The sequence below is a fragment of the Eleutherodactylus coqui genome, chromosome 10 (assembly GCF_035609145.1).
Source record: "Eleutherodactylus coqui strain aEleCoq1 chromosome 10, aEleCoq1.hap1, whole genome shotgun sequence".
Lineage (NCBI taxonomy): Eukaryota > Metazoa > Chordata > Amphibia > Anura > Eleutherodactylidae > Eleutherodactylus > Eleutherodactylus coqui.
The window spans coordinates 5,650,954-5,676,347 of record NC_089846.1 but is presented as its reverse complement, the minus strand read 5'-3'; the positions used below and the strand labels follow the sequence as shown (position 1 = coordinate 5,676,347).

General features: G+C 49.0%; 1 protein-coding gene across 4 annotated transcripts in view; it reads left to right on the top strand.

The window, feature by feature from the left end:
- Window positions 1–23,614, top strand: part of NSMF (NMDA receptor synaptonuclear signaling and neuronal migration factor) — a 58,974-nt gene extending 35,360 nt beyond the window's left edge. For all 4 annotated transcript variants that reach the window (XM_066580075.1, XM_066580074.1, XM_066580073.1 and 1 more), the window contains 10 exons: window positions 9,233–9,285; window positions 12,020–12,109; window positions 12,251–12,375; window positions 13,298–13,381; window positions 13,512–13,545; window positions 14,896–14,966; window positions 15,219–15,298; window positions 19,117–19,219; window positions 19,575–19,650; window positions 21,815–23,614. In XM_066580075.1, coding sequence (XP_066436172.1) covers window positions 9,233–9,285; window positions 12,020–12,109; window positions 12,251–12,375; window positions 13,298–13,381; window positions 13,512–13,545; window positions 14,896–14,966; window positions 15,219–15,298; window positions 19,117–19,219; window positions 19,575–19,650; window positions 21,815–21,912 — 814 coding nt within the window. In that variant the 3' untranslated portion in view covers window positions 21,913–23,614. The remainder of the gene's footprint in view (window positions 1–9,232; window positions 9,286–12,019; window positions 12,110–12,250; window positions 12,376–13,297; window positions 13,382–13,511; window positions 13,546–14,895; window positions 14,967–15,218; window positions 15,299–19,116; window positions 19,220–19,574; window positions 19,651–21,814) is intronic.
- The last annotated feature ends 1,780 nt before the right edge of the window (window positions 23,615–25,394 follow it).

Genomic DNA, 25,394 nt, shown 5'->3' with positions numbered 1-25,394 from the left:
GAGGGTAGACTTCACTATAACCAATGGCCCTAACGCCCCCCCATCATAACAGAACTGACTCTGAACTTCACTGTTGGGACGATGCCGCCACGTAGAAACCGCTCTCCAGGCAACCGCCACACCCAAGAGCCGCCATCCGATCAGAAAATGGTGTCCTGTGATTCATCTGTCCACAACACTTGCTTTCACTCACTTACAGTCCGTCGCTCCAAGCCCCATCGCAGGCGCCGCTGTGCAGTCACTGCTGTGATGTTGTGTGCAACCGCTCGTTCATGGTAACCCTTCACATGCCGGCCCTACGGAGGGTTCTGGTGCTAATGAATGTCCCAATGTCCTGTGAGACCCCCTTAGCGAGGGCAGACGATGTGTGTGATGTCTTCACAGCTCCTACAAGGCTTTGTTGTCCACATTCTGTCAGTTTACGAGGTCTCCCTGAGCGTGGCGGCACTGCACACACCGGATGGCTTCCATCTCCCAATAACATGGCCGACAGTGGAAGATCCAGACGCTGCAATGTCCCATACTGATTGGTTGGTGACATCCCCCCCACCAGACCCCGTTGTCGTCTCTACACCTGGTGACATCCCCCCACCAGACCCCGTTGCCAGCTCTACATCTGGTGACATCCCTCCAAAAGACCCCGTTGTCAGCTCTACACCTGGTGACATCCCACCACCAGACCCCGTTGTCGGCTCTACACCTGGTGACATCCCACCAACAGACCCCGTTGTCGGCTCTACACCTGGTGACATCCCACCAACAGACCCCGTTGTCGGCTCTACACCTGGTGACATCCCCCCCACCAGACCCCGTTGTCGGCTCTACACCTGGTGACATCCCCCCACCAGACCCCGTTGTCGGCTCTACACCTGGTGACATCCCCCCCACCAGACCCCGTTGTCGGCTCTACACCTGGTGACATCCCCCCACCAGACCCCGTTGTCGGCTCTACACCTGGTGACATCCCCCCCACCAGACCCCGTTGTCGGCTCTACACCTGGTGACATCCCCCCCACCAGACCCCGTTGTCGGCTCTACACCTGGTGACATCCCCCCCACCAGACCCCGTTGTCGGCTCTACACCTGGTGACATCCCCCCACCAGACCCCGTTGTCGGCTCTACACCTGGGGACATCCCCCCCACCAGACCCCGTTGTCGGCTCTACACCTGGTGACATCCCCCCCACCAGACCCCGTTGTCGGCTCTACACCTGGGGACATCCCCCCCACCAGACCCCGTTGTCGGCTCTACACCTGGGGACATCCCCCCCACCAGACCCCGTTGTCGGCTCTACACCTGGGGACATCCCCCCCACCAGACCCCGTTGTCGGCTCTACACCTGGGGACATCCCCCCCACCAGACCCCGTTGTCGGCTCTACACCTGGGGACATCCCCCCCACCAGACCCCGTTGTCGGCTCTACACCTGGGGACATCCCCCCCACCAGACCCCGTTGTCGGCTCTACACCTGGGGACATCCCCCCCACCAGACCCCGTTGTCGGCTCTACACCTGGGGACATCCCCCCCACCAGACCCCGTTGTCGGCTCTACACCTGGGGACATCCCCCCCACCAGACCCCGTTGTCGGCTCTACACCTGGGGACATCCCCCCCACCAGACCCCGTTGTCGGCTCTACACCTGGGGACATCCCCCCCACCAGACCCCGTTGTCGGCTCTACACCTGGGGACATCCCCCCCACCAGACCCCGTTGTCGGCTCTACACCTGGGGACATCCCCCCCACCAGACCCCGTTGTCGGCTCTACACCTGGGGACATCCCCCCCACCAGACCCCGTTGTCGGCTCTACACCTGGGGACATCCCCCCCACCAGACCCCGTTGTCGGCTCTACACCTGGGGACATCCCCCCCACCAGACCCCGTTGTCGGCTCTACACCTGGGGACATCCCCCCCACCAGACCCCGTTGTCGGCTCTACACCTGGGGACATCCCCCCCACCAGACCCCGTTGTCGGCTCTACACCTGGGGACATCCCCCCCACCAGACCCCGTTGTCGGCTCTACACCTGGGGACATCCCCCCCACCAGACCCCGTTGTCGGCTCTACACCTGGGGACATCCCCCCCACCAGACCCCGTTGTCGGCTCTACACCTGGGGACATCCCCCCCACCAGACCCCGTTGTCGGCTCTACACCTGGGGACATCCCCCCCACCAGACCCCGTTGTCGGCTCTACACCTGGGGACATCCCCCCCACCAGACCCCGTTGTCGGCTCTACACCTGGGGACATCCCCCCCACCAGACCCCGTTGTCGGCTCTACACCTGGGGACATCCCCCCCACCAGACCCCGTTGTCGGCTCTACACCTGGGGACATCCCCCCCACCAGACCCCGTTGTCGGCTCTACACCTGGGGACATCCCCCCCACCAGACCCCGTTGTCGGCTCTACACCTGGGGACATCCCCCCCACCAGACCCCGTTGTCGGCTCTACACCTGGGGACATCCCCCCCACCAGACCCCGTTGTCGGCTCTACACCTGGGGACATCCCCCCCACCAGACCCCGTTGTCGGCTCTACACCTGGGGACATCCCCCCCACCAGACCCCGTTGTCGGCTCTACACCTGGGGACATCCCCCCCACCAGACCCCGTTGTCGGCTCTACACCTGGGGACATCCCCCCCACCAGACCCCGTTGTCGGCTCTACACCTGGGGACATCCCCCCCACCAGACCCCGTTGTCGGCTCTACACCTGGGGACATCCCCCCCACCAGACCCCGTTGTCGGCTCTACACCTGGGGACATCCCCCCCACCAGACCCCGTTGTCGGCTCTACACCTGGGGACATCCCCCCCACCAGACCCCGTTGTCGGCTCTACACCTGGGGACATCCCCCCCACCAGACCCCGTTGTCGGCTCTACACCTGGGGACATCCCCCCCACCAGACCCCGTTGTCGGCTCTACACCTGGGGACATCCCCCCCACCAGACCCCGTTGTCGGCTCTACACCTGGGGACATCCCCCCCACCAGACCCCGTTGTCGGCTCTACACCTGGGGACATCCCCCCCACCAGACCCCGTTGTCGGCTCTACACCTGGGGACATCCCCCCCACCAGACCCCGTTGTCGGCTCTACACCTGGGGACATCCCCCCCACCAGACCCCGTTGTCGGCTCTACACCTGGGGACATCCCCCCCACCAGACCCCGTTGTCGGCTCTACACCTGGGGACATCCCCCCCACCAGACCCCGTTGTCAGCTCTACACCTGGGGACATCCCCCCCACCAGACCCCGTTGTCAGCTCTACACCTGGGGACATCCCCCCCACCAGACCCCGTTGTCAGCTCTACACCTGGGGACATCCCCCCCACCAGACCCCGTTGTCAGCTCTACACCTGGGGACATCCCCCCCACCAGACCCCGTTGTCAGCTCTACACCTGGTGACATCCCCCCCACCAGACCCCGTTGTCGGCTCTACACCTCGTGACATCCCCCCACCAGACCCCGTTGTCGGCTCTACACCTCGTGACATCCCCCCACCAGACCCCGTTGTCGGCTCTACACCTGGTGACATCTCCCCACCAGACCCCGTTGTCAGCACCACACCTGGTGAGGTCCCACCACCAGACCCAGTTGTCAGCTCTACACCTGGTGACATCCCACTACCAGACCCCCTTGTCAGCTCTACACCTGGGGGCATCTGATGGTTTCTGTACTGGGGTCTCCTGTGTGATCCTCTCCTTTATACCTGATGCTACACATCACCGGACTCCGGGGGGGGGGCAGATACTTCTGTCTACATAGGGTATATTGGAGCTCTTAGTGCAGCTATATTAGATGTCAGTTAGCTTTCCCAGCAACAGATAACGCAGAAATGACTTTTCAAGAGTGATAAAGACAGTAAGTGGGCGATGTTGGCACAATATCCAAATGCCGCTATCTACTGCAAAAGGCTAAGATGTAGCATTCTATACCGCAGTACTGATTATAATCTAGGAGCCAAATGATTAGCATTGACTTCAGTGGGAATACGTGTGCAACATCAGAGCTGTATAGTCTTAGCAGTTCTTACAAGCTACACTGTCCTACCAGAAGTATTCGCACCCCCCTATTAATAGGATGGATTGTGTCTTATTCGCTTATTGCATGTCCTAAACCATGTTACATAAGATGCAGACCCTCGGAGGTGTCAGCCATAGTTTGTGACGGGAACTGCACGTTATATGGGTTATACCACGGCAAACAAGCCATCCATCACAAAGTGCAGTGGATCGGCACGTCTACAACTCAGCTGGCATCTCCCTCCATTCATCCTGCAAACGTCTGTTGAGTTATCTCAAAAAAGATGCATCAGCCTGTCTAAGAAGTGTTAGTTGAGCAACAGAAGAACATTCTGTGGAGTGACGAAATCGCACTACTCCATCTTCATATCCTATATACATACCTGGGTGTGGAGCAGCCTGGGGAGCACCTTGTGCCTTAGTGTGTTGCGCCAACAGTTAAGGATGGTGTAGGTTCCGTTATGGTCTGGGAATGGTTTATGTGGCACGGTCTCAGTCCATTGTAATGGCAAGAACCATGAACACGGAGTGTACCTAGTGTAACCGTGTCCTCCAGGGGAGGGGCAGCAGAGCCACACCGGACTCCAAGTAGTGGGTAAAACTCACTTCAGACTTTATTTCGTGCAGCACACTCCAAGCCAAAATGAAACATAACAGTCCATATACAGTAAAAGGTGCCCCCCGCAGGGTGCTCCGGTAAATGTCTCTTCAGGCTGTTGACACGGAACAGCAACACAGAAAAAGTCCTTCAAAGTAGCAGAGGCCCCACGCAGCGTGCTCCGGTCCATACAAAACACAGATGCAAGGTGCACCATACAAGGTGTTCAGAGGCTTCCTCCTCACAAAAATCCATATCACATAGTCCATTCAAATCTGCACCAGGCAGGGTCCTCAGGTCCACCAGGCAAGTGGTAATCCCACCTCAAGCTGTTAGACACTGACTCCTGGGAGCTGCAGCCTTTTATGCCCCAGTAACGGGGTCAGTGCCTACAGCTGAGCTTCCTCAGAGCTAGGTTGAAGTTGTGGAGTGGACCGCCACCCTGTCCAGACTAAGAGCCTGGGAGGGAGATACACTCCATCCACAACCTCACCCATTAAGTGCCTACACTAGAGATTCTAGACCATAATGTGCTGCGCAAACGTTGCAGTACTCGGTGGAAGTATGGCTGACCATTCCCACAGACAGCATGCCTTGTCACAAATCCAATGTGGTTTTATGTTGGCTTGAGGGTATGGATGTTCCATGATTAGATAGCCTGCACAGAATCCTGGCCTGAATCCTACTGAACATCTTTGGACAAACTGGAATGTCGGGTCAGGAAATATGTACAGCAAGTGTCTGCTGTGAGAGAACTGGCCAGACCTTTGCAGGATGAATGGAGGGAAACATGAGCTGAAATGTATCAAACGTTAGTAGAGAGTATCCAATATCATTAGAGCCAAAGGAGGCCATTAAGCTTAAACATATGGAAATAAATACTACTTGTGATTCTTGCTCAGGTGTGTGATTACTTTTGGTAGGATAGTGCATAGTGACACCTCTGGTAGGAGCTAGATCGTCCATTCAACAGTGCCCACTGGTGGTGGAATACAAATATGACACTCAATGATCTTCCTTACAAAACCACTTCTACATAAAGGATATGGGTCTTATTTCTATTAAATAAGTCACAAAAAATGATGACTTTTATTTTTGTGGCATAACCTAAATCCTCGTTCTCCCTTTAGACCGGTTTACTCCATATAAACACTGATTTGTCCAGTGACTTCCCCTTACGGAATCCGCTTTTCTTCCTACCAGAGTTTTCCAAGGAAAAAGCAATTAAGTGGAACATTTCCCAGCTTTTTCCTTCATGATAATAAAATCTACCCTCCCCCCACTAACGCCACCCGCGGTGCACGGCGCTAATCACAGTGCCGCCAAGTGTTAGCGCAGGAGATCCCTCAGTGCCACCTCCTCCATGGCATGGCGTCTCCTCCCCTTGTAAGAAGCGATGCATTGAGCGGGAGTTCTAGACTTTCCACCCTGTCGCTCACTCAGGACCTTCTACTGCAAAGAGTGAGAAGTCAATATGGCAGCAACAAAAAGAAAATCTAAGAGGGTGTTTTTACCGCTAGCAGCCGAAAACCTAAGGGGAATCCATATGGGAGCAATACTCCGCCCAAGACTGAATCCTCACTGTCTTTTAGGGGGGCTATCCTGTAATAACGGAGGGGTCAGGTGACCTAGAATAAAGACATTGGGGCTCATTTACCACTACTGCCTTATAGTTAAATAGTGCAGACCGGACGATCTTACCCCTGCCGGGTACAAATTCTGCTATTTTGTTGCTTTTTGGGCCCCGCTGTCACATTTAGCCCACGCCCCCTTTTCTATGAAGGAGAAGCCCTTTAGATACAGCGGAAAAAAGTGTCCATTGAGGCTAAAAGACATAGTATGTTTAACCCCTTCCTGATGTGCGCCGTGTATGTACAGCACACGTTGGATATGTGTATGGAGTGCGCTCAGGAGCGGAGGCCACTACATACATGGCAGGCGTCAGCCACCTGCGACAGCTGACACCCGCCAGCGACAGCTGCAATCAGCGTTCATGCTAATTGCAGATAACATTGTAAATGCCCCGATCAGTGTTTGGGGCTCTCTGACGGCCCCCTCACAATGGAATTGGTTTTTTTTGTCTGGTTGTCATGGCAGCCTGAGGCCTTCTGAAGGCGGTATAATGCAATACTAAAGTATTGCTCTATACTGTATCAGCAATCACATGATAAAAAATGTTAAAATATACAAATTGAATATCCCTGCACTGACAAAAGTCCAGATTATTAAAATATCACATTATTAATCCTGCAGGGTGAACAGAAATATATCCGCAGGGCCAGAATTGTGCTTTTTTTGATCACCCCGTATTCAAGAATAATTGAATTATAAAATGGTATTAAAAACTATAGATCAACAAAAAAATAAAGTTGTGGGGGGGTCCGAGGATGGACAGGGGGAATTATTTTATTTCTTTAAAGTTTTTTACTACATCAGTAAAAGCTACACAAATTTGGGATCGCCATAATTGTACTAATCGATCTAGTAGAAATTACCTCTTATCTTTATTCTAGCTTGAACACGGTAAAAGCATACGCTCGCCAAAAATTGCACTTTTGCATTTTTTTTTATTTCTCCCCACTTAAAAAGTTTTTCAGTAAATTATATAGTATGTTAAATGGTACAATGAAAAAAAACAACTCGTCCTGCAAAATCGCGCCTCATGTAGTACGTCACTGGAAAAATAAATAAAAGTTAGGATTTGTTTGAAGTTGGGGAGGGAAAAACAAAATTGCCATGGCAGGAAGGGGTTAACAGTTGTGCTAGAAAACTGTCACATTTTCAGTAGTAGATAAGCCCCATAGTGCTCCTTTAGGGCGAATTCACATGGGTGACTGCGCCTCGGGCACGACCCGCATCGAAGGCACGCAAACACTCCATCCGTGTACTGTGCGATGTGCAGGAGACCGCACATCTGCGTGTTCTGATCGCGCTGAAGACTTGCATGAAAATAGAACATTCTGCGACTTCTTCGTCTCTCAGCGTTGCTGCGAGAGAAGAATCGCCCGTGTGAACGCACCCTCAGTGGTTCTCCATCGTCATGCACATGGATGTATCATACTGCTGACCTATGTAATATTCTGACAATTACCGGACGTCGCCAGACCAATATTGAACGGAGCCCGCTCGGAGAATTGGGGCGCACAGTGGAACGCAGATTCCGCCTCAGGTTTAGAGTTCACCAGGGGTTTGATGGCTATAAACGTCTACAGCTGCTGACGTGATGCCGCCGCCGCCGCGTATAAAGCTGCCGACCGTAATGAACAAAACATTTTTTATGCTTGCGAAGCCTCGTTTTTATACCGGCCGCTAATCATTGCTCGGCAGCGAGGGGCGACTTAAAGGGGTGGTCTCGCGAAACCAAGTGGGGTTATACACTTCCGTATGGCCATATTAATGCACTTTGTAATGTACATTGTGCATTAAATATGAGCCATACAGACGTTATTCACTTACCTGCTCCGTTGCTAGCGTCCTCGTCTCCATGGTTCCGTCTAAATTCGCTGGCAGCTTGCTTTTTTAGACGCGCTTGCGCAGTCCGGTCTTCTCCATTCAGCACGAGCCGCTTCAGTGTGCTCCCCGCTACAGCTCTTCTGCGCATGCGCAGACGAGCTGTCACTGCTCGGGAGCGCGCTGAAGCGGCCATTCTGCACCACCCTCTGTTAGAGGAAGGTGCAGAAACTGGAGCTGCCCAGCGGAGAAGACCAGCCCAGCCCAGCCCAGCCCAGCCCAGCAGCCCCGAGAAGCCTCCCAGGTAAGTGATGGGTCGGGGGGGGGCTGCCGCTGCGCCGGGGGGGGGCTGCCGCTGCGCCGGGGGGGGGCTGCCGCTGCGCCGGGGGGGGGCTGCCGCTGCGCCGGGGGGGGGCTGCCGCTGCGCCGGGGGGGCTGCCGCTGCGCCGGGGGAGCTAGCGCTAGGCCGGGGGGGCTGTCGCTGCGATGGGGGGGGCTGTCGCTAGGCCGGGGGGGCTGTCGCTAGGCCGGGGGAGCTAGCGCTAGGCCGGGGGGGCTGTCGCTAGGCCGGGGGGGCTGTCGCTAGGCCGGGGGGGCTGTCGCTAGGCCGGGGGAGCTAGCGCTAGGCCGGGGGGGCTGTCGCTAGGCCGGGGGAGCTAGCGCTAGGCCGGGGGGGCTGTCGCTAGGCCGGGGGAGCTAGCGCTAGGCCGGGGGGGCTGTCGCTAGGCCGGGGGGGCTGTCGCTGCGATGGGGGGGGGCTGTCGCTGCGCCGGGGGAGCTAGCGCTGGGGAGCCGGGGGCTAGCGCCGGTTACCTGCTGTCTGGTCGGCGGCTGCGATGCGTCCGGTTGCCATGGAGACACAGCTGGCGGCGTCTCGGGAGCGCGCACGTCGGGCTGCAGCGAGCGACTGGGAAAGAGCCGGCGGCCATCTTGAGGAAACTTTTATAACTTGCTGAAACGCTGGAACGGTAAGTACGAACCAGCTAGAAATGTCATTTACAGGGGGGCTTAGTAATGTGTGTTTAATGGGGGGGACTGGGCAAAAAAAAAAATTAACTGCTTCCTCGAGACATCTCCTTTAATAAACATCTTTCCTCCGCTGTACACAGGCGCAATTTATTTCTTGCTAAGGCTCTGCTCTCTTCTTTTCCCATAGGAATTTCCGCAAACACTTACGGATGGTGGGAAGCCGGAGGATGAAAGCTCAATGTAAGAACCTGGGCTGCATGCTGAGCGCTATTGCCCTCAGATCGCTCTTTTAGGTGTATTTATGAATTTTCATAGAGGAATTCCCACGTGTTCGCAGTTTGTGTATATGTAGTCATTGGAGATTAGCGCAGACCGTTCTCCGGAAGAAGCATCGCTATAATCTACATTCTGCAAGCTCATCAGATTTTCATTGGTTAGCACTGGATGGAACGATTCATGAATTTTACTCTGAATGGCCCCTTTATCAGAGCCCCCAACCCTTTATCAGAGCCCCCTCTCTCTCACGATTGGCGCTCCCCTGTACGGTAATTCTCCCCGTGACCCCGGAGCATAAAATCATGTGACAAGTTTTCCGTAGATCAGTTTCAGTGTGAATCTACATTAGATGGGAAAATCCAGCGATCGGAGCGACTTCCAATGAGGCCGGTCATCGGTGCTGGACTAGCCGGGGTCTCACCGCCAACCGCAGGGTTTTTTCTCATGTAATGGTGTGGAGAGTATACAGAGAATGGCGCGATCGAGATAAAACATTCAGCGAAAGGGAATCCTGTGGCCGGAAACAACTCATCACTGAAAGGGGTCGGAGGGGGATGTCAGGAATCATTCTGACCAACAGGCTCCACAGTCAGCTGAATACAACGCTGGAGCTCCAACTAACGTGTCCGAACGCACAACTCGCTGTTCCTCCGCACGGATGGGCTATAACAGCGGGCGACCAGTTCCAGTGTCATTGTGTCTAAGAGTAAGGGATCAGCCCTATTCTTATCTGCACAAGGAAAGACTAAAAGCAATGGGATGAAACTGAAAGGGAGGAGACACAGATTAGATATTAGACAGTGAGGTGGATCAATGAGTGGAACAGGTTGCCACGGGAGGTGGGGAGTTCTCCTTCAATGGAAGTCTTCAGAGGCCGGACAGATATCTGTCTGGGATGATTTAGTGATCCTGTACTGAGCCGGGGGGTGGACCCGATGACCCCGGAGGTCCCTTCCAACTCTTACAATTCTAGTATTCTATGATGAGAAACCAAAAGGAGAGTAAAAGAGCACAAAACTTGTATCACTGAGCAGCGGAAAAACATCTCCTGGTCAGATGGATCCAGATTTCTGTTGCCCCGTGCTAATGGGAGATCAGAATTTGGCGAAATCGATGACCCTTCCTGTCAGCACCTCCATCTAATCTGCAGCAATTACAAGAAGCTTCCTGTCCGCAGGGGCCGGTATTCCTGCAGAAGAATTTCATCACCAAGTGGAAACTATACCGCGATAAATAGTTGCGGTTCTGAAGGGCAAAAGAAGGAGGTCCAACGCACTACTATATGGGGGGGGGGGGGGGTTAATAAAGTGGTCATCCAGTGTATACGAATATAGCAGAATGTGCAGTAGAATTACACAGTAGCAATTAGTTTATCCAAGAGTCTAAAGCTAGTCCTAAACTTACTTCCTGTGGGATCAGCCATTTCTCCCAACCGCACCATATGAATGTACTCTCGACCACTGGTTTAACTATAGGGGATGCGGTGGCACCCGGGCCCCAAAGCCTTAGGGGGCCCATAAGGCCTCTCTTCTCCATATACGGAGCCTAGTACTATGAATAAAGCATTATAGTTGGGGGCCCTGTTACAGGTTTTGGGGCCCAGGAGCTTCAAGTTACGCCTCTGTGTTAAGGGGTTAAGAGAAGATGGGGGGCCACAATATAAACTTTTGCCCCCGGGCCCATGAGCCTTTAGCTGCGCCCCTGCTCTCGACATGTTTATTTCCATAGGGAGAGTAGGATCTGCTGCTGTCAGACATTTGGCAGCGGCTTATCTTCTGTGGGTATGATGCATGATGGGTTTTCCACACTAATACTACCAATGACCTATCACCTAGGGTCTGCCTATCAGCTGTCAGCCCCGAATTGCACAGGGGTCGGAGTGGAAGCAGATGACTCCAACCCCCTTGTTGTGACCGGAGCTTCCAACTGCAGGCTTGGTGTCTCATTTAAATCAATGTCAGCTGCGCCTGCATCGGGGTCGGAGTCAGCTGCTTCCGCTCCGAGCGCCGACAGCTGGCACCACGTCAGATGATCAACCAAGGTTCTGAGCGGCGGATGCAGCTGATCAACTATTGATGACCTATCCTGAGGAGAGGTCATCCATAGCATGCGTGGAAAACCCCTTTAATACCCAGTGGTATCTAACGGCTGGCTACAGTGGTATCTAACGGCTGGCTACAGTAGTATCTAACGGCTGGCTAGTGGTATCTAACGGCTGGCTAGTGGTATCTAACGGCTGGCTACAGTGGTATCTAACGGCTGGCTACAGTGGTATCTAATGGCTGGCTACAGTGGTATCTAACGGCTGGCTACAGTGGTATCTAACGGCTGGCTAGTGGTATCTAACGGCTGGCTACAGTGGTATCTAACGGCTGGCTACAGTGGTATCTAACGGCTGGCTACAGTGGTATCTAACGACTGGCTACAGTGGTATCTAACGACTGGCTACAGTGGTATCTAACGGCTGGCTACAGTGGTATCTAACGGCTGGCTACAGTGGTATCTAACGGCTGGCTAGTGGTATCTAACGGCTGGCTAGTGGTAGAGTCCATCTTCCCCCATTCAGTTGGAACAATGCATTAGAAGTTAGCAACAAACAATAAGGAACTTAACGGCTAATTTCTTGCAGTTTGGAGGATTTAGTCTCATTTATATTAATTAGTAAAACGGCTTCCTCTGCTATCTTTGATACTTTTAGCCTTCGCTGACCGTAGAGAAAGAAGCTTCAGCCGGTCCTGGAGCGACCCCACCCCAGTGAAAGCTGACTCCATTAATGACTCCAGAGAAAGTGAGTATCAGACGCAGCAGGTGACAACTAGCCAGGTATTGACTCTGAGGCAGACCCTGCAAATTGGGTCGTGACCCGCCTCAGCACCAGCGTGCAGATCCTCCTCTAACGGGCACCACTTTGTGGGGTTTGTCTCCTCAGGCCATGATCTGCAGACTTCCTGCACCGCTCTGGATGAAGAATGTGAGGACCTGAACTGGGAGGCGGAAAGAGAAATGGAAGTCCTGTCCTGTGAAGGAGAGGACTTTCTTCCACCCAAGATCATGGTAGGAATTGTATCTGTATGTATCATATGTGTTGCTGCCTAAACCTTTTCTTGTGGATTCCTGACCTCTCTGTCACTGCACTGGATGTGCATCCGTTGTGCCACAGAACAGATTTGGCTTAGAGCAGGATCTGGGGGCTGCACTTAGGCGTTCCCAGTTTCTACCCTTTAGCCCCACCAATCGGGATCTGGTATTTGCTGCAGGTCTCCAATACAATTCCAGAGGGTGTAGACAGAGATGTGGTGGTAGACCAGAGCCACTGTCCGGGCAGACGGAATACTTTTGTAACTGTGAGACAGGCCGAGGGTCAAAGCAGGCAGACGAAGCATGGTCAACTAATAAACCAAAGTCAGAAGATGGGAAAGCTAAGTGGAACGGGCACAGATCAGAACCAGGAGAATAACAGAATACTATGAGACCTCTGTACGTCAGGATAGGAGATAACTTGCTGATCGGGGGGGCAGCAGATCTTGAGTTCAGGGGTCCCCGGTTTTCTTCACTACAGGTTTACTGCACCCCCTACAGGTAGGAGGAGACTAAATGGAGTGCTGGTCACGCAAGCTCTAATGGGACTGTGGGGATACCCAAGTAGTACCTCCTTGGGTATTTCTGTCAGCCCCATTGAAATGAATGGAGTGCTGATTGCACATGCTCGACTAATGCTCCTTCCACGCTGCAGGGGAAAAACTGATCCCCACAATGACAGGCAGAATAGGAGTACCGCTCTGGACATCAGCAGTCAGACCTTCACAAATAAGCAGGTTATCCCCTATGCTATGGATATCCTGTGGATAGGGGATAACGTATCTGCACTAATAGGAGTATATCTCACTCCTTCATATGTTTGGACATGAGGGGTTTTATCCTGTTGGATACTTGATACATATTCAGTCCATCGATCAGATTTTTTCTCTTTCTGCAGCTAATATCATCCAAAGTTCCTAAAGCAGAATACATCCCGACTATAATCCGGAGAGATGACCCCTCCATCATCCCCATTCTCTATGTAAGTGTCACATTGGTTCTATAATGCTCCTGTACATTATACGCACTATACCCGGACGGTGAATGCTGTATATAGTATTTCCCAGCAGTATATACCCCTAATCCTCTCCTTGTTCTCCTTGGCTCTTTAGGATCATGAACATGCTACATTCGATGACATCTTAGGTAGGTTATCGTGTATCGCTACCTGTTGGGTGGGGTTTAGTAGAATCGTTCCATGGGGCAGATAAGGACATAACTGCAGGAGACTCTGATGGCTCTCACTGTAACACTTCTAGAACCATTATCTTCAAGGGTCATGCAAACATTATTGTAACATCCCGCTACATGTGCAGCATAACAAAGAGAAAATGTGGTATATCATAGGAAAACGGAGGCCGTGAGTATTATCTATAGTATCCTTCATTCTACTGCCAACCGGAAGGTGCCAGCACCCATCTAACGACGCCATCTCACCAAATACTACCCTATAACATGATCTTATCTCGGCGTGAACAGATCTCTTTCGTAATAATTCAGGTTGCTTGTGGTAGGAACACACAACAATGTCGCCAAGACCCTCGAGAAGCGGTGAACGGGCACTGCCATACCGGAGCATGGAGAGATGGCAGCATTTACGGAAGGACGTGAAAGTGTCGAACATGAGACCGGGGTAGGCAGGTCTGTGACGGCCACGAATGAATCTCACATTGCTCAGGTCCCCCAATGCTGGAAGAAGACCGGCGATGGAGATAAACATTTCATCCAGATCTCTGCATACCATTCTGACAGAACACCTGAAATGCACAGTCGCTAGCAGATGGGTTCTACAAAGCCTTTCAGAGGTTCAAACTTGGCACCGAATGGAAGTGTCTGTGTCCCATCTGGCGCGATACGAAAGAGAAGAAGAATCTTTTCTGAGATGCATTCTTACAATTGATGAGACGGCGCGGAGCTACCCGCCTGCGCTGAAGCGGCACGAGCAACCTGAATGTTCATGAAAGAAATCTGCTCTGGTGGAGAGAACATTCTGTTATCAGGCGGCATTTGATGCCCGCTTGCACCTTCCAGCTAGCGGAAAAATGCTGAATGATGCACTTGTGACCCGTGTTTTCATCCCAGATTGCACATTTTCTTTGGCTTAGTTCTACTGTAAATGCAATGGGGTGTTGCCAATCATTTTTACACGACCCTCGTAGAATCTCGCCGTCTGATCGCCATGAAGCCTTTCCTACAAAGTGACTATTTGTGAGGCTGATACTATCGGGCCTTAGATCCGCGGCTCGCTGTGATGTCATTTAGCATCTTTAGCTCCAATTTGACGTTAAGTAAATGTGACATTTAATTTAGTCAGTGTCTTTATAGAAGCGTCTGCCTGTCTCCAGCCCTCAGACAGAGCTGACCTTGCTGCCGCAGATTAGGCCTGAGTGCTGACAGATACAATGTAGCTACAAGACATCGTCTTATACAATGTAACAGGTTTTTGTACATTGTATCTTTTTTTGATTTGCTGTTTTATTGTTTTTTTTCCTGCAGAGGAAATTGAGAAAAAGCTGAATGTATACAGGAAGGGCTGCAAGATCTGGGAAATGCTTATATTCTGCCAGGTGAGTGACAGCCGCGGTAAAGTTGGCCCAGTGGCATACAGTGCCTGCCAGGGAAGCGGGCAGAGAGGTCTAAGTCTGAACCGCTGCCACTAAGGTAGCACACTGCAAACTGATTTTTAATTGGATCAGGTCGCAGGTGGTGATGGCAGTCAGGGAGTTTAGTAGTTTACTTCATGAGTATATGAAGAAGTCCACAGTGGCATCTGTAAGTGGTCTAACCTGTTCATGACTTATCTCACCCACTCTTTCTAGGGAGGACCCGGCTACCTCTACCTTTTGAAGAATAAGGTTGCTACTTTTGCCAAAGTGGAGAAGGAGGAAGATCTAATTCTGTAAGTTAAATGGAAGATATATAAATAATAATAAATGGTATTTCTCAAAAAACCTGATTCATCACCATCACGGCTCCTACAGAGCGGCTGAGCCAACGCTCCGAGACCCTGAAAATCAAGGGGAAGATTTCTTAAGACCGATGTTCCAAATGCCAGTCTTAATAGGGTCCTGCCAGCACTCGGTGCACCTAGTTTGTAAAGAGTATATTCACACCAGTTTCTGGAGTGTTGGTCCAGGGTGGCCACAACCCCTCCCCAGAGGTCAAGCCCCTTTTTGGGAAGTGGAGTGGATCGGCATAAATGTCAAAAAAATTGCAAAATGTTTAGATGAGCCTATTTATGCTTATTAGTTGATAAATCTCTCTCCAGTCTTTATAGTTATGATGTGATACAATAGAGAGGGGAGTGATTTAGCAGAAGGCGGTACCATAGAGGCAGTCCATGTGACTGTTATGGGGCCCTTGGAGATAGGGGGCCCCAGCTCTGATTGCATCATTCTTTCTGCTATTGGGTAAGCAGGACCTTCCTCCAAAGAGAGGCAAGGAGGTAGAGATGTGGCCCAAGGGTCATATTAAAGGGCGTGAGATGGGGAACAGACACAAGGCCCTCCTGTCCTGGGTGGCAAAACAGGACACCACAATGGGGGCCCGTTAGAGTTTTTGCTATGGCTCCCCACCCCTTCTATGTACACCACTGATTTGGCACTGAAATATTAGCATTCAGAAGCCCAGAAAACCCAAAGTGCTGCAGGAATTTACATTCAGGGTACGTTCACACGTGGTGGGTTTTGGCACGGGTCTGCAGCGGACCTCACAGTGAAATCTACTACAGATCTACATAAAAACTACCAAATGGTGCGGGTTTTAACATGGATTTTCCCCTGTGGACACCAAGCCCGGTATGTGTAAATGCGCCTTTACGGAGGATGTCGGATGTTGGGAGTAAAGTGCTCTACAATGCGTATAACCATGTAATGCCGACTGTAAACAGCCGTCACCAGGGGTACCATTTACATATCTTAGATTTGCAGCACAGTGTAATTGAAATAAAGTCCTGAATAATTAATCCCCCCGGATCGTCACATCTCATGTAATCCCCCCGTGCACCGAAGTCCCCCAGGAATGTGTCTGCAGGTTAATGACGTGGAGCAGATCTGGAGCGGATCAATAATTTATCTGCTGCAGTCATGTTAAATATTCCTTCATGGGGAACAGATGACTGACAGAAATCAAATACATTGTGGTTTATGTGCAGCGTGATGGTGTGTAAGGCTTATGGCTACAGAGGATAGGTCACATAGATGCTGAGCTATACCAGCAGGGTCCATACATTACCATATACAGGGGATACCCAGGCTATACCAGCATGCTCCATATCACTATATACAGTAGATACCCAGGTTATACCAGCATGTTCCATATCACTATATACAGGAGATGTATAACTTATACCAGCTGTACATATATAATTATATACAGGAGATACCCAGGTTATACCAGCATGCCTCATATCACTATATACAGGGGATGTATAACTTATACCAGCTGTACATATATAATTATATACAGGAGATACCCAGGTTATACCAGCATGCTACATATCACTATATACAGGAGATGTATAACTTATACCAGCTGTACATATATAATTATATACAGGGGATACCCAGGCTATACCAGCATGTTCCATATCACTATATACAGGGGATGTATAACTTATACCAGCTGTACATATATAATTATATACAGGAGATCCCCAGGTTATACCAGCATGCTCCATATCACTATATACAGGAGATGTATAACGTATACCAGCTCTACATATATAATTATATACAGGAGATACCCAGGTTATACCAGCATGCTCCATATCACTATATACAGGAGATGTATAACTTATACCAGCTGTACATATATAATTATATACAGGAGATCCCCAGGTTATACCAGCATGCTCCATATCACTATATACAGGAGATGTATAACGTATACCAGCTCTACATATATAATTATATACAGGAGATACCCAGGTTATACCAGCATGGTCCTAATCACTATATACAGGATGTATAACTTATACCAGTAGTACATATATAATTATATACAGTATACACCCAGGTTATACCAGCATGCTCCACATCACTATATACAGGAGATGTATAACTTATACAGCTGTACATATATAATTATATACAGGAGATCCCCAGGTTATACCAGCATGCTCCACATCACTATATACAGGAGATGTATAACTTATACCAGCTGTACATATATAATTATATACAGGAGATACCCAGGTTATACCAGCATGCTCCACATCACTATATACAGGAGATGTATAACTTATACAGCTGTACATATATAATTATATACAGGAGATCCCCAGGTTATACCAGCATGCTCCACATCACTATATACAGGAGATGTATAACTTATACCAGCTGTACATATATAATTATATACAGGAGATCCCCAGGTTATACCAGCATGCTCCATATCACTATATACAGGGGATGTATAACATATACCAGCTGTACATATATAATTATATACAGGAGATACCCAGGTTATATCAGCATGCTCCATATCACTATATACAGGGGATGTATAACTTATACCAGCTGTACATATATAATTATATACAGGAGATACCCAGGTTATACCAGCATGCTCCATATCACTATATACAGGGGATGTATAACTTATACCAGCTGTACATATATAATTATATACAGGAGATACCCAGGTTATACCAGCATGCTCCATATCACTATATACAGGGGATGTATAACTTATACCAGCTGTACATATATAATTATATACAGGAGATCCCCAGGTTATACCAGCATGTTCCATATCACTATATACAGGAGATGTATAACTTATACCAGCTGTACATATATAATTATATACAGGAGATACCCAGGTTATACCAGCATGCTTCATATCACTATATACAGGAGATGTATAACGTATACCAGCTCTACATATATAATTATATACAGGAGATCCCCAGGTTATACCAGCATGGTCCTAATCACTATATACAGGATGTATAACTTATACCAGTAGTACATATATAATTATATACACGAGATACCCAGGTTATACCAGCATGCTCCATATCACTATATACAGGAGATGTATAACTTATACCAGCTGTACATATATAATTATACACAGGAGATACCCAGGTTATACCAGCATGGTCCTAATCACTATATACAGGATGTATAACTTATACCAGCTGTACATATATAATTATATACAGGAGATACCCAGGCTATACCAGCATGCTCCATATCACTATATACAGGAGATGTATAACTTATACCAGCTGTACATATATAATTATATACAGGAGATGCCCAGGTTATACCAGCATGCTCCATATCACTATATACAGGATGTATAGCTTATACCAGCTGTACGTATATAATTATATACAGGGGATACCCAGGTTATACCAGCATGCTCCACATCACTATATACAGGATGTATAACTTATTCCAGCTGTACATATATAATTATATACGGGAGTTACCCAGGTTATACCAGCATGCTCCATATCACTATATACAGGAGATGTATAACTTATACCAGCTGTACATATATAATTATATACAGGAGATCCCCAGGTTATACCAGCATGCTCCATATCACTATATACAGGGGATGTATAACATATACCAGCTGTACATATATAATTATATACAGGAGATACCCAGGTTATACCAGCATGCTCCTAATCACTATATACAAGAAGCTTTACATATATAGGACAGTGTTTTTATACATTTGTTGTTCTGTATTTTGTAGGTTTTGGAAGAGACTGAGCAAGTTGATGAGCAAAACTAATCCGGAACCCAACATGATACACATCATGGGGTGCTATGTGTTGGGGAACCCCAATGGTGAAAAGGTACGATGGCTCGTAAGAAGGAAGATAAGCAAGTCAGTGGGATGCTTAAAGGGTTATTAATACCACCATCTGTATTGAATGCTTGGAGGTAGGGGTATGAGATGTGATACGATCCCCTACGGCTCTTCACATCCATGTGGAAGGATGCCCTTTGCTGTCCCCACATGTCTATGCCACGTCTGTAACAACTAAAGGACTCCCTTATAGTGGCTTCTTCTCCATGTAGACAAGTTTGAAGCTTACAACTAATCTAGGAGACCTCTTAAGCCACCGAAGGGTCTCAGCGAGTCTGCTCAGTATAATGGGGCATCCCTGGTTTGGTTTCTGTACTCATCGTGTCACTTTATCTTCTCAGCTTTTCCAAAATTTGAAGAACCTAATGAGTCCACATCGCATTGACTTCAAGTCCCCCCTTGAGTTATCTGCACAAGGTAAGACCACCAGCAAGGGTCCAGCGATTTTGCCGTGCAGTTATCAGCACATCCCATGACTACATGAAGCAGCGAGTGGCGCAGTAATTACACGTCCCATATGTAATTAGGAATGCCCCGTGTAAGCCCTGCCCTGCGCGATGGATGTAATATCAGAGGACGGAGAGAGCATCTGCTCAGTGTTTTAATTTTCCACTCAGTTAATTAGACGGACTTAATTAGGTCTCTCTGGAGTAATTGGCATCAGTCATGCTGTCCATTCTTGTCACTCTTGGCAGATTCTGTGTGACGGCGCCTCGTGTGCCGGGCGGCTTTTGGAAAATGTTCAGTGTTTGTCAATTTGTACATAAGATGCTAATTAGCCTGTTCACACGGCGGCCGATCGTCATCCCGTTGTCACATCGCTGCAGGAAATAAGGGGGATTTGGACAGAAGCTGCAGCTTGCAAATTTCCTTTGAACGTTTGTATTCTGGGCCATCGTATTAACTCCTTAATGCCACAGGACATACGTTTACGTCCCGGCTGGATGGTACGTAACGCAGCAGAGCGACAACTTCTAAGCCCGCGCCATTCTGCAGCGGGAGCCGATGGTGGCTGACGGCAGGCCTCCCGCTGCAACAGTGGGATCGGTGAGAGCGGCAATTCCCACTTTTAACCTTCTACATGCTGTGATCAATATAGCATTGAAAAATACAACTCCTCCTGTAATAGGGAAGCCCTCAGATGGCAACGTGGATGGATAAATAGTGGGGAGAAAAGCCAAAAAAAGAAAAGGGGCTGCGTCATTAAATGGTTAAATATATACTGCTCATCCACAGGATTTGTGATAAAACCCTGATAAGTGCAGGTAGGTGCACATGCCAAGAGATTGGGGTCACCGTGACCCTTATTTGCATATTCACACCTTTTCTATAGAATTCATTGGCGAGATGACCGAACTGTTCAGCCCTTTCCATTGAAGTCAATGGGAGTTACGGAGAAAGCCGCTCATAGCTATGTCCTTCACTCCGGGCACAGATTCAGTTTGCTGCACTTGTGCTGTATCTTAATGGCAGGTTACTCGGCACTTTGGACATTTTCAAAAGTAGCTGCAAATGAAGGCTTCAGGCACATGTGTTATTATGGCTCTGCAAATGGGAGATGGTGTAATGCCTCTGCAGCGCCACCTATTGGAAAATCACTTCCATATAACAGGCCTTGTAACATGACTGAGGATATAGGTAGACAGGTATCAGAACAAAGTAGCCAGGATTAGAGATGAACGAGCATGCTCGGATAAAGCAGTTACTCGAGCTAGCATCGCTCTTCTTGAGTAACTGCTTACTGCTCCGAGCAGGCTCGGGGGAGAGGGGTGTTAGCGGGGGGTAGAGAGGGAGATCTCACTCACTCCCCCCACCCGCCCGCTACCCCCCACTCACCCCCGCCTTCCCCCCGAGCCTGCTCGGACCAGTAAGCAGTTACTCGAGAAGAGCGATGCTTGCTCGAGTAACTGCTTTATCCGAGCGTGCTCGCTCATCAGGATCAAGCTTATTGAGATACCTTCTCAGCCCTTCCTTAGTGTCTTCTGAGTCAGGCTTCTTTCGCACGACGTTTTTCCGAGGGCGGCGCTTTTCTATTAAGCTAAACATAAAACAGACCAAAGACCATCTATAGAACAGAATCCCAAAATTTCTGGGGCTTATTTATATGGTTTTTAGCATATTGAAGACTCATCTTGCACTTTTGAGTCAGTAGAGGCATCATCTTGGAGTTTGGGCAAGAAGAGCTTCAGCGTTCAGTATGTGCCCTACTGTGCAAATGGGAATCTTAGCCATATTTCTAACATGCAGTCAAATGTCAGTCTGCAAAGCCCTGGCCAGTCCAGGTATTTGATGTTTCATCTCAAGCACACCTGATGCCACTAGTGAAGCCCTTGATTAGTGGCATCATGTGTTCTTATGATGGAATTCTATTCGGGAGGTTGAATAATTCTGAGACTGCAGTGATCAGTGACAGTGGCATTTTGTGGTGAATGACACTGTTTGTTATATTACTTGTGTTGAGCTACTTGTAAACGGATGAAAAAACGTACTTTGCAAGAGGCGGTGAATAGTTGTGACTGCAGCTGTAGTCTATGGGGCCCAGAGTCGGTTCTCATGTATTTCATCTCTCTTCAATTTCTAGGAAAGCAATTGATCGAAAAGTTTTTTGACTTCCGATTATATCGTCTCTGGAAGACTCGTCAGCACTCCAAGCTGCTGGATTACGATGATATCTTATGAGCCCGCGACAAGGCTGCCATGTTAGGAATACGTTTGGTTGCTTTCTAGGGGCCTGAAAGAGTCTACTGGGATCTTCATTCCCCCCACTATGGAGAGTGGAGGACGGGGAAAATTGAAGAAGTTGTAAGGTATGAAAGCAGAGTCCACTGACCGCTGAGAAGTCTTACAAAAGGAGTTGAAAAGAAAGGCTTGGAAGGTTTGTGCCGGAGGTTTTAGCATGTAGAGAAATGAAGAATGAGAAGACGTCTTCATTCTGAGCTTCACCAATTCAGGGCAAATACTAACCAAGAAACGCCGGGGTCTCTTTTCCAAGACCCCTTCAAGACTTAAGCTCAGGTTTTCTTAAGACAATACTATTAACTCTTCTTGCACTAGAGCGCAAGGATCCCAACAAGCCTTCAATACCCACAGTGAACTTTTTGTAGCAAAACCCAGGTGACTTTTATACTTCCCAGGCGGAAACCGTGAACACAAAGAAGGTTGGCGAGACGGAAGGTGGTGCGGCCCGTTCTACGAGCGAGGCTGCGGAAGACGTGTTATTTACAGATATATCTATATGTGGCATATATGTATATCTTATTAGGGGGTTAGATTATCCATGTGGGGTTACTTAGACTTTAAGTGCAATTTCTTTTTAAACAAGCAATTAGCATATTTAATTAGAGGAGTGCGACGATCTGTGAGCCGCCTTGCACAATGTGAGTTGTAGTGACGCGCGGGACACTTTAGTGCCGCATCTTCTTTGTAGACATCTAGATCACCAGCAAATATGTGTTACTCTCTGCAGACTCACGATAGAGCCACGATTGGCGCGTTGTCTCGTGTCACTTAAGGTTCCACGGATATACTCACATTTACTCGGCGTCTTGTGAAGGGAACATCCTCTAGCAAGCCGGGTCATTATCTAGATCACTCGGCTCTGACACAAGACGTTCACTTAGCACCTTGTGGCAATATATTGATATTATCGTCATGTGAGCATAGTAGACTTCAGTAGAAATCTATGTAGAGTATACGAAGCTGTAATTGATATACATTTACATATATATATATATTGAGTTTGGGGGCGAGCGTCTGGTTCTGAGCGCTCAGGTTTGGTGATGTGTACGCAGGTCGTGGCGCTCTCGGGTGGGGATGGCATTAATAGGGTAAGGCCTGGTTTGCACTGGCATTCCTAGCCAATTACTGCTCATCCTTGGGGGGTGAAATGACTGATCAGTAGATATATTGCTGCATTTTATACTTAGTGTGTATATATAGCATTGCATTACTGAAGTAGTAGGTGGTTTTAGCCTACTAGACCCAGGTTTTTGCTTGATTTTGGGTCTTGACTAGGCCGAGGGTACATTAAATCACAGATCTTAATCATATCTATTTGTTTGGGGGGAGCAGATATAGCAAATTTCAACTTGACATAACCCCAAGTAGGTAATCCTGCTACTTAGATGTAAGGAGTGTTTTTCTTTCCTTAGATGCATTGAGCTTGTACGCACCATGTAACCTTAGATGCAAATATAGCTATATGTATTATATATAGACACACCAATATATCACATAGTGGTAACTTCTAAAGCCCAGTCATCCAATCTATGCTGTAGTGTGCCAAAATCGGCGTTACCCACGTAGGCCACATTGCCTTTATATGTTTATGTCTTTGAAACGACCAGTCAAAACTGCATTGAAAAATTCTTTTCTGGGTGGGTGGGGGATGGGCGGGGGTCCGCTCAATGAGGACGACCCGTATGTGTAGTATGGGATGGAACAGGATAACATTTTTGGTGACCTAATCCCTTCTAATACTAAAACACACGGACTGCCCATCAGATACTGAAGAAATAAGAGGGTGGGAATGTTATTTTTATGCTCCATATATCACACTTCTGACCCATGAACACGGTGCTGCTTATTAGGAGGAACATAGCGAACCCTTTTTTCTCATCTGAAGTGACCCGTTTAGGGCGTGCTCGCCTGTCACAGTCAAAACTGAAATGTGGCTGTGCCACATGGTCACATGCTTAAAGGGGCGTTCCCATCTGACCATGTCGCCTCTTGTGGCCGGCTACTTCCCGCTGGGGTGGGACCGCAGATGTTGATTGACAGTTCATTATCTCTAGACCTCAACACACAGCAGAGAGTTGTGGAGGGAGCAGCAACACATGAGATCCTGGCCACCAGCAAGAGAAGTGTGAGCTGGGCTTGCAATACCAAGCCTGGCCACTGCAGTGAGACTGGGGCTGTCTGCTTCTTACAGAAATCAGCTCATTGCACAAGTATACAGGCAAAGTTAATAGCTAGCAAGGAACCCCCATCAATCAACTATTGACAACATATCCCGCTGATAGGCCATTATTAGTTTACAATTGGACAACCTCTTTATCTGCATGTATGGATCGTGTACTGGAGCATTTGGACACTTACATAGGTCCCATTGGAAGATTTCTTAGCAGTAAACAGCTGGTTTAACCCCATCACTGGTCAGTGCAATAGAAAATCTCTCTATTAGTGCAGTATGTTATGTCATGACTAGATCATTAGTCCAGTATAATGGTAGCCCTGCCGACTATCCTGCAGACCTTAAAGGGGGTTTCCCAGGACATGAAAAAAGTTAAGCGGAGTTAAAATTAAGAAAAATTGAATACTCCTCTTTCCCCGCCCAGCGCTGCAGCCCCAGTGCCCAGCGCAAGGAACCCGGAAGAAGCGCTGGGCGATCATGTGCCGTTCATCGTGTAAGTGACCGCTCACCACCCACAGGCCTCATGGGCCATAGAAGAATCAGCGCTGAAGCGGCTGAGCGGTCACATGCACAATGAACGGCACGCTACCACCCACCTCTTCCAGGTTCTGTGTGCCAGGCCCTGGGCTGCCACCTGCCACCGGGATTGGTGACTATTGCATTTTTCTTCATTTTAAGTCCTTTTAACTTTTTTGCTTTAAAGACTAATGTGTAGCCACATGCTGGGACTGCGATGGACCGAGTCTGTCCTGTCGGTTCACGGCTGGATATGATCCCTCTTGCTGGGTTACTGTGGATGGCGATGCCTTTCTCTTCAGTCCGACTAACGTTCATTGCTGAGATGTTCCTCCTAATGGAAGTAAAATCGTTCAGCAACTAGAGATAAGCAAAGTGAAGCAAACTGGGCCCCAGCTAATTGATTCGCCAATGCATCCTGCCATCTGGAGGGTCAGAGAAGCTCCTGCTTAGGTTTCCTCATCTCTATTAGTAACTAATGGAATAGACATTTAAGCAGTTTTGGCACCATGGATACAACATTATCACAATGACCCCCCTACTTATCATTGTCTGTCTATGGGCGTCTGAACCCACAGCAGTACAAGAATCCCTGGTCATTCCCAGTTGGGCATTTGGTGGGTGATGACCATTAACGGGTATTTCTTTTATATATATTGTCACCTGGCATAGGATCAATCCCGCTCTATAGCATAATATAATCGTGTCCACAACATCCTGCATTCCCATCGGC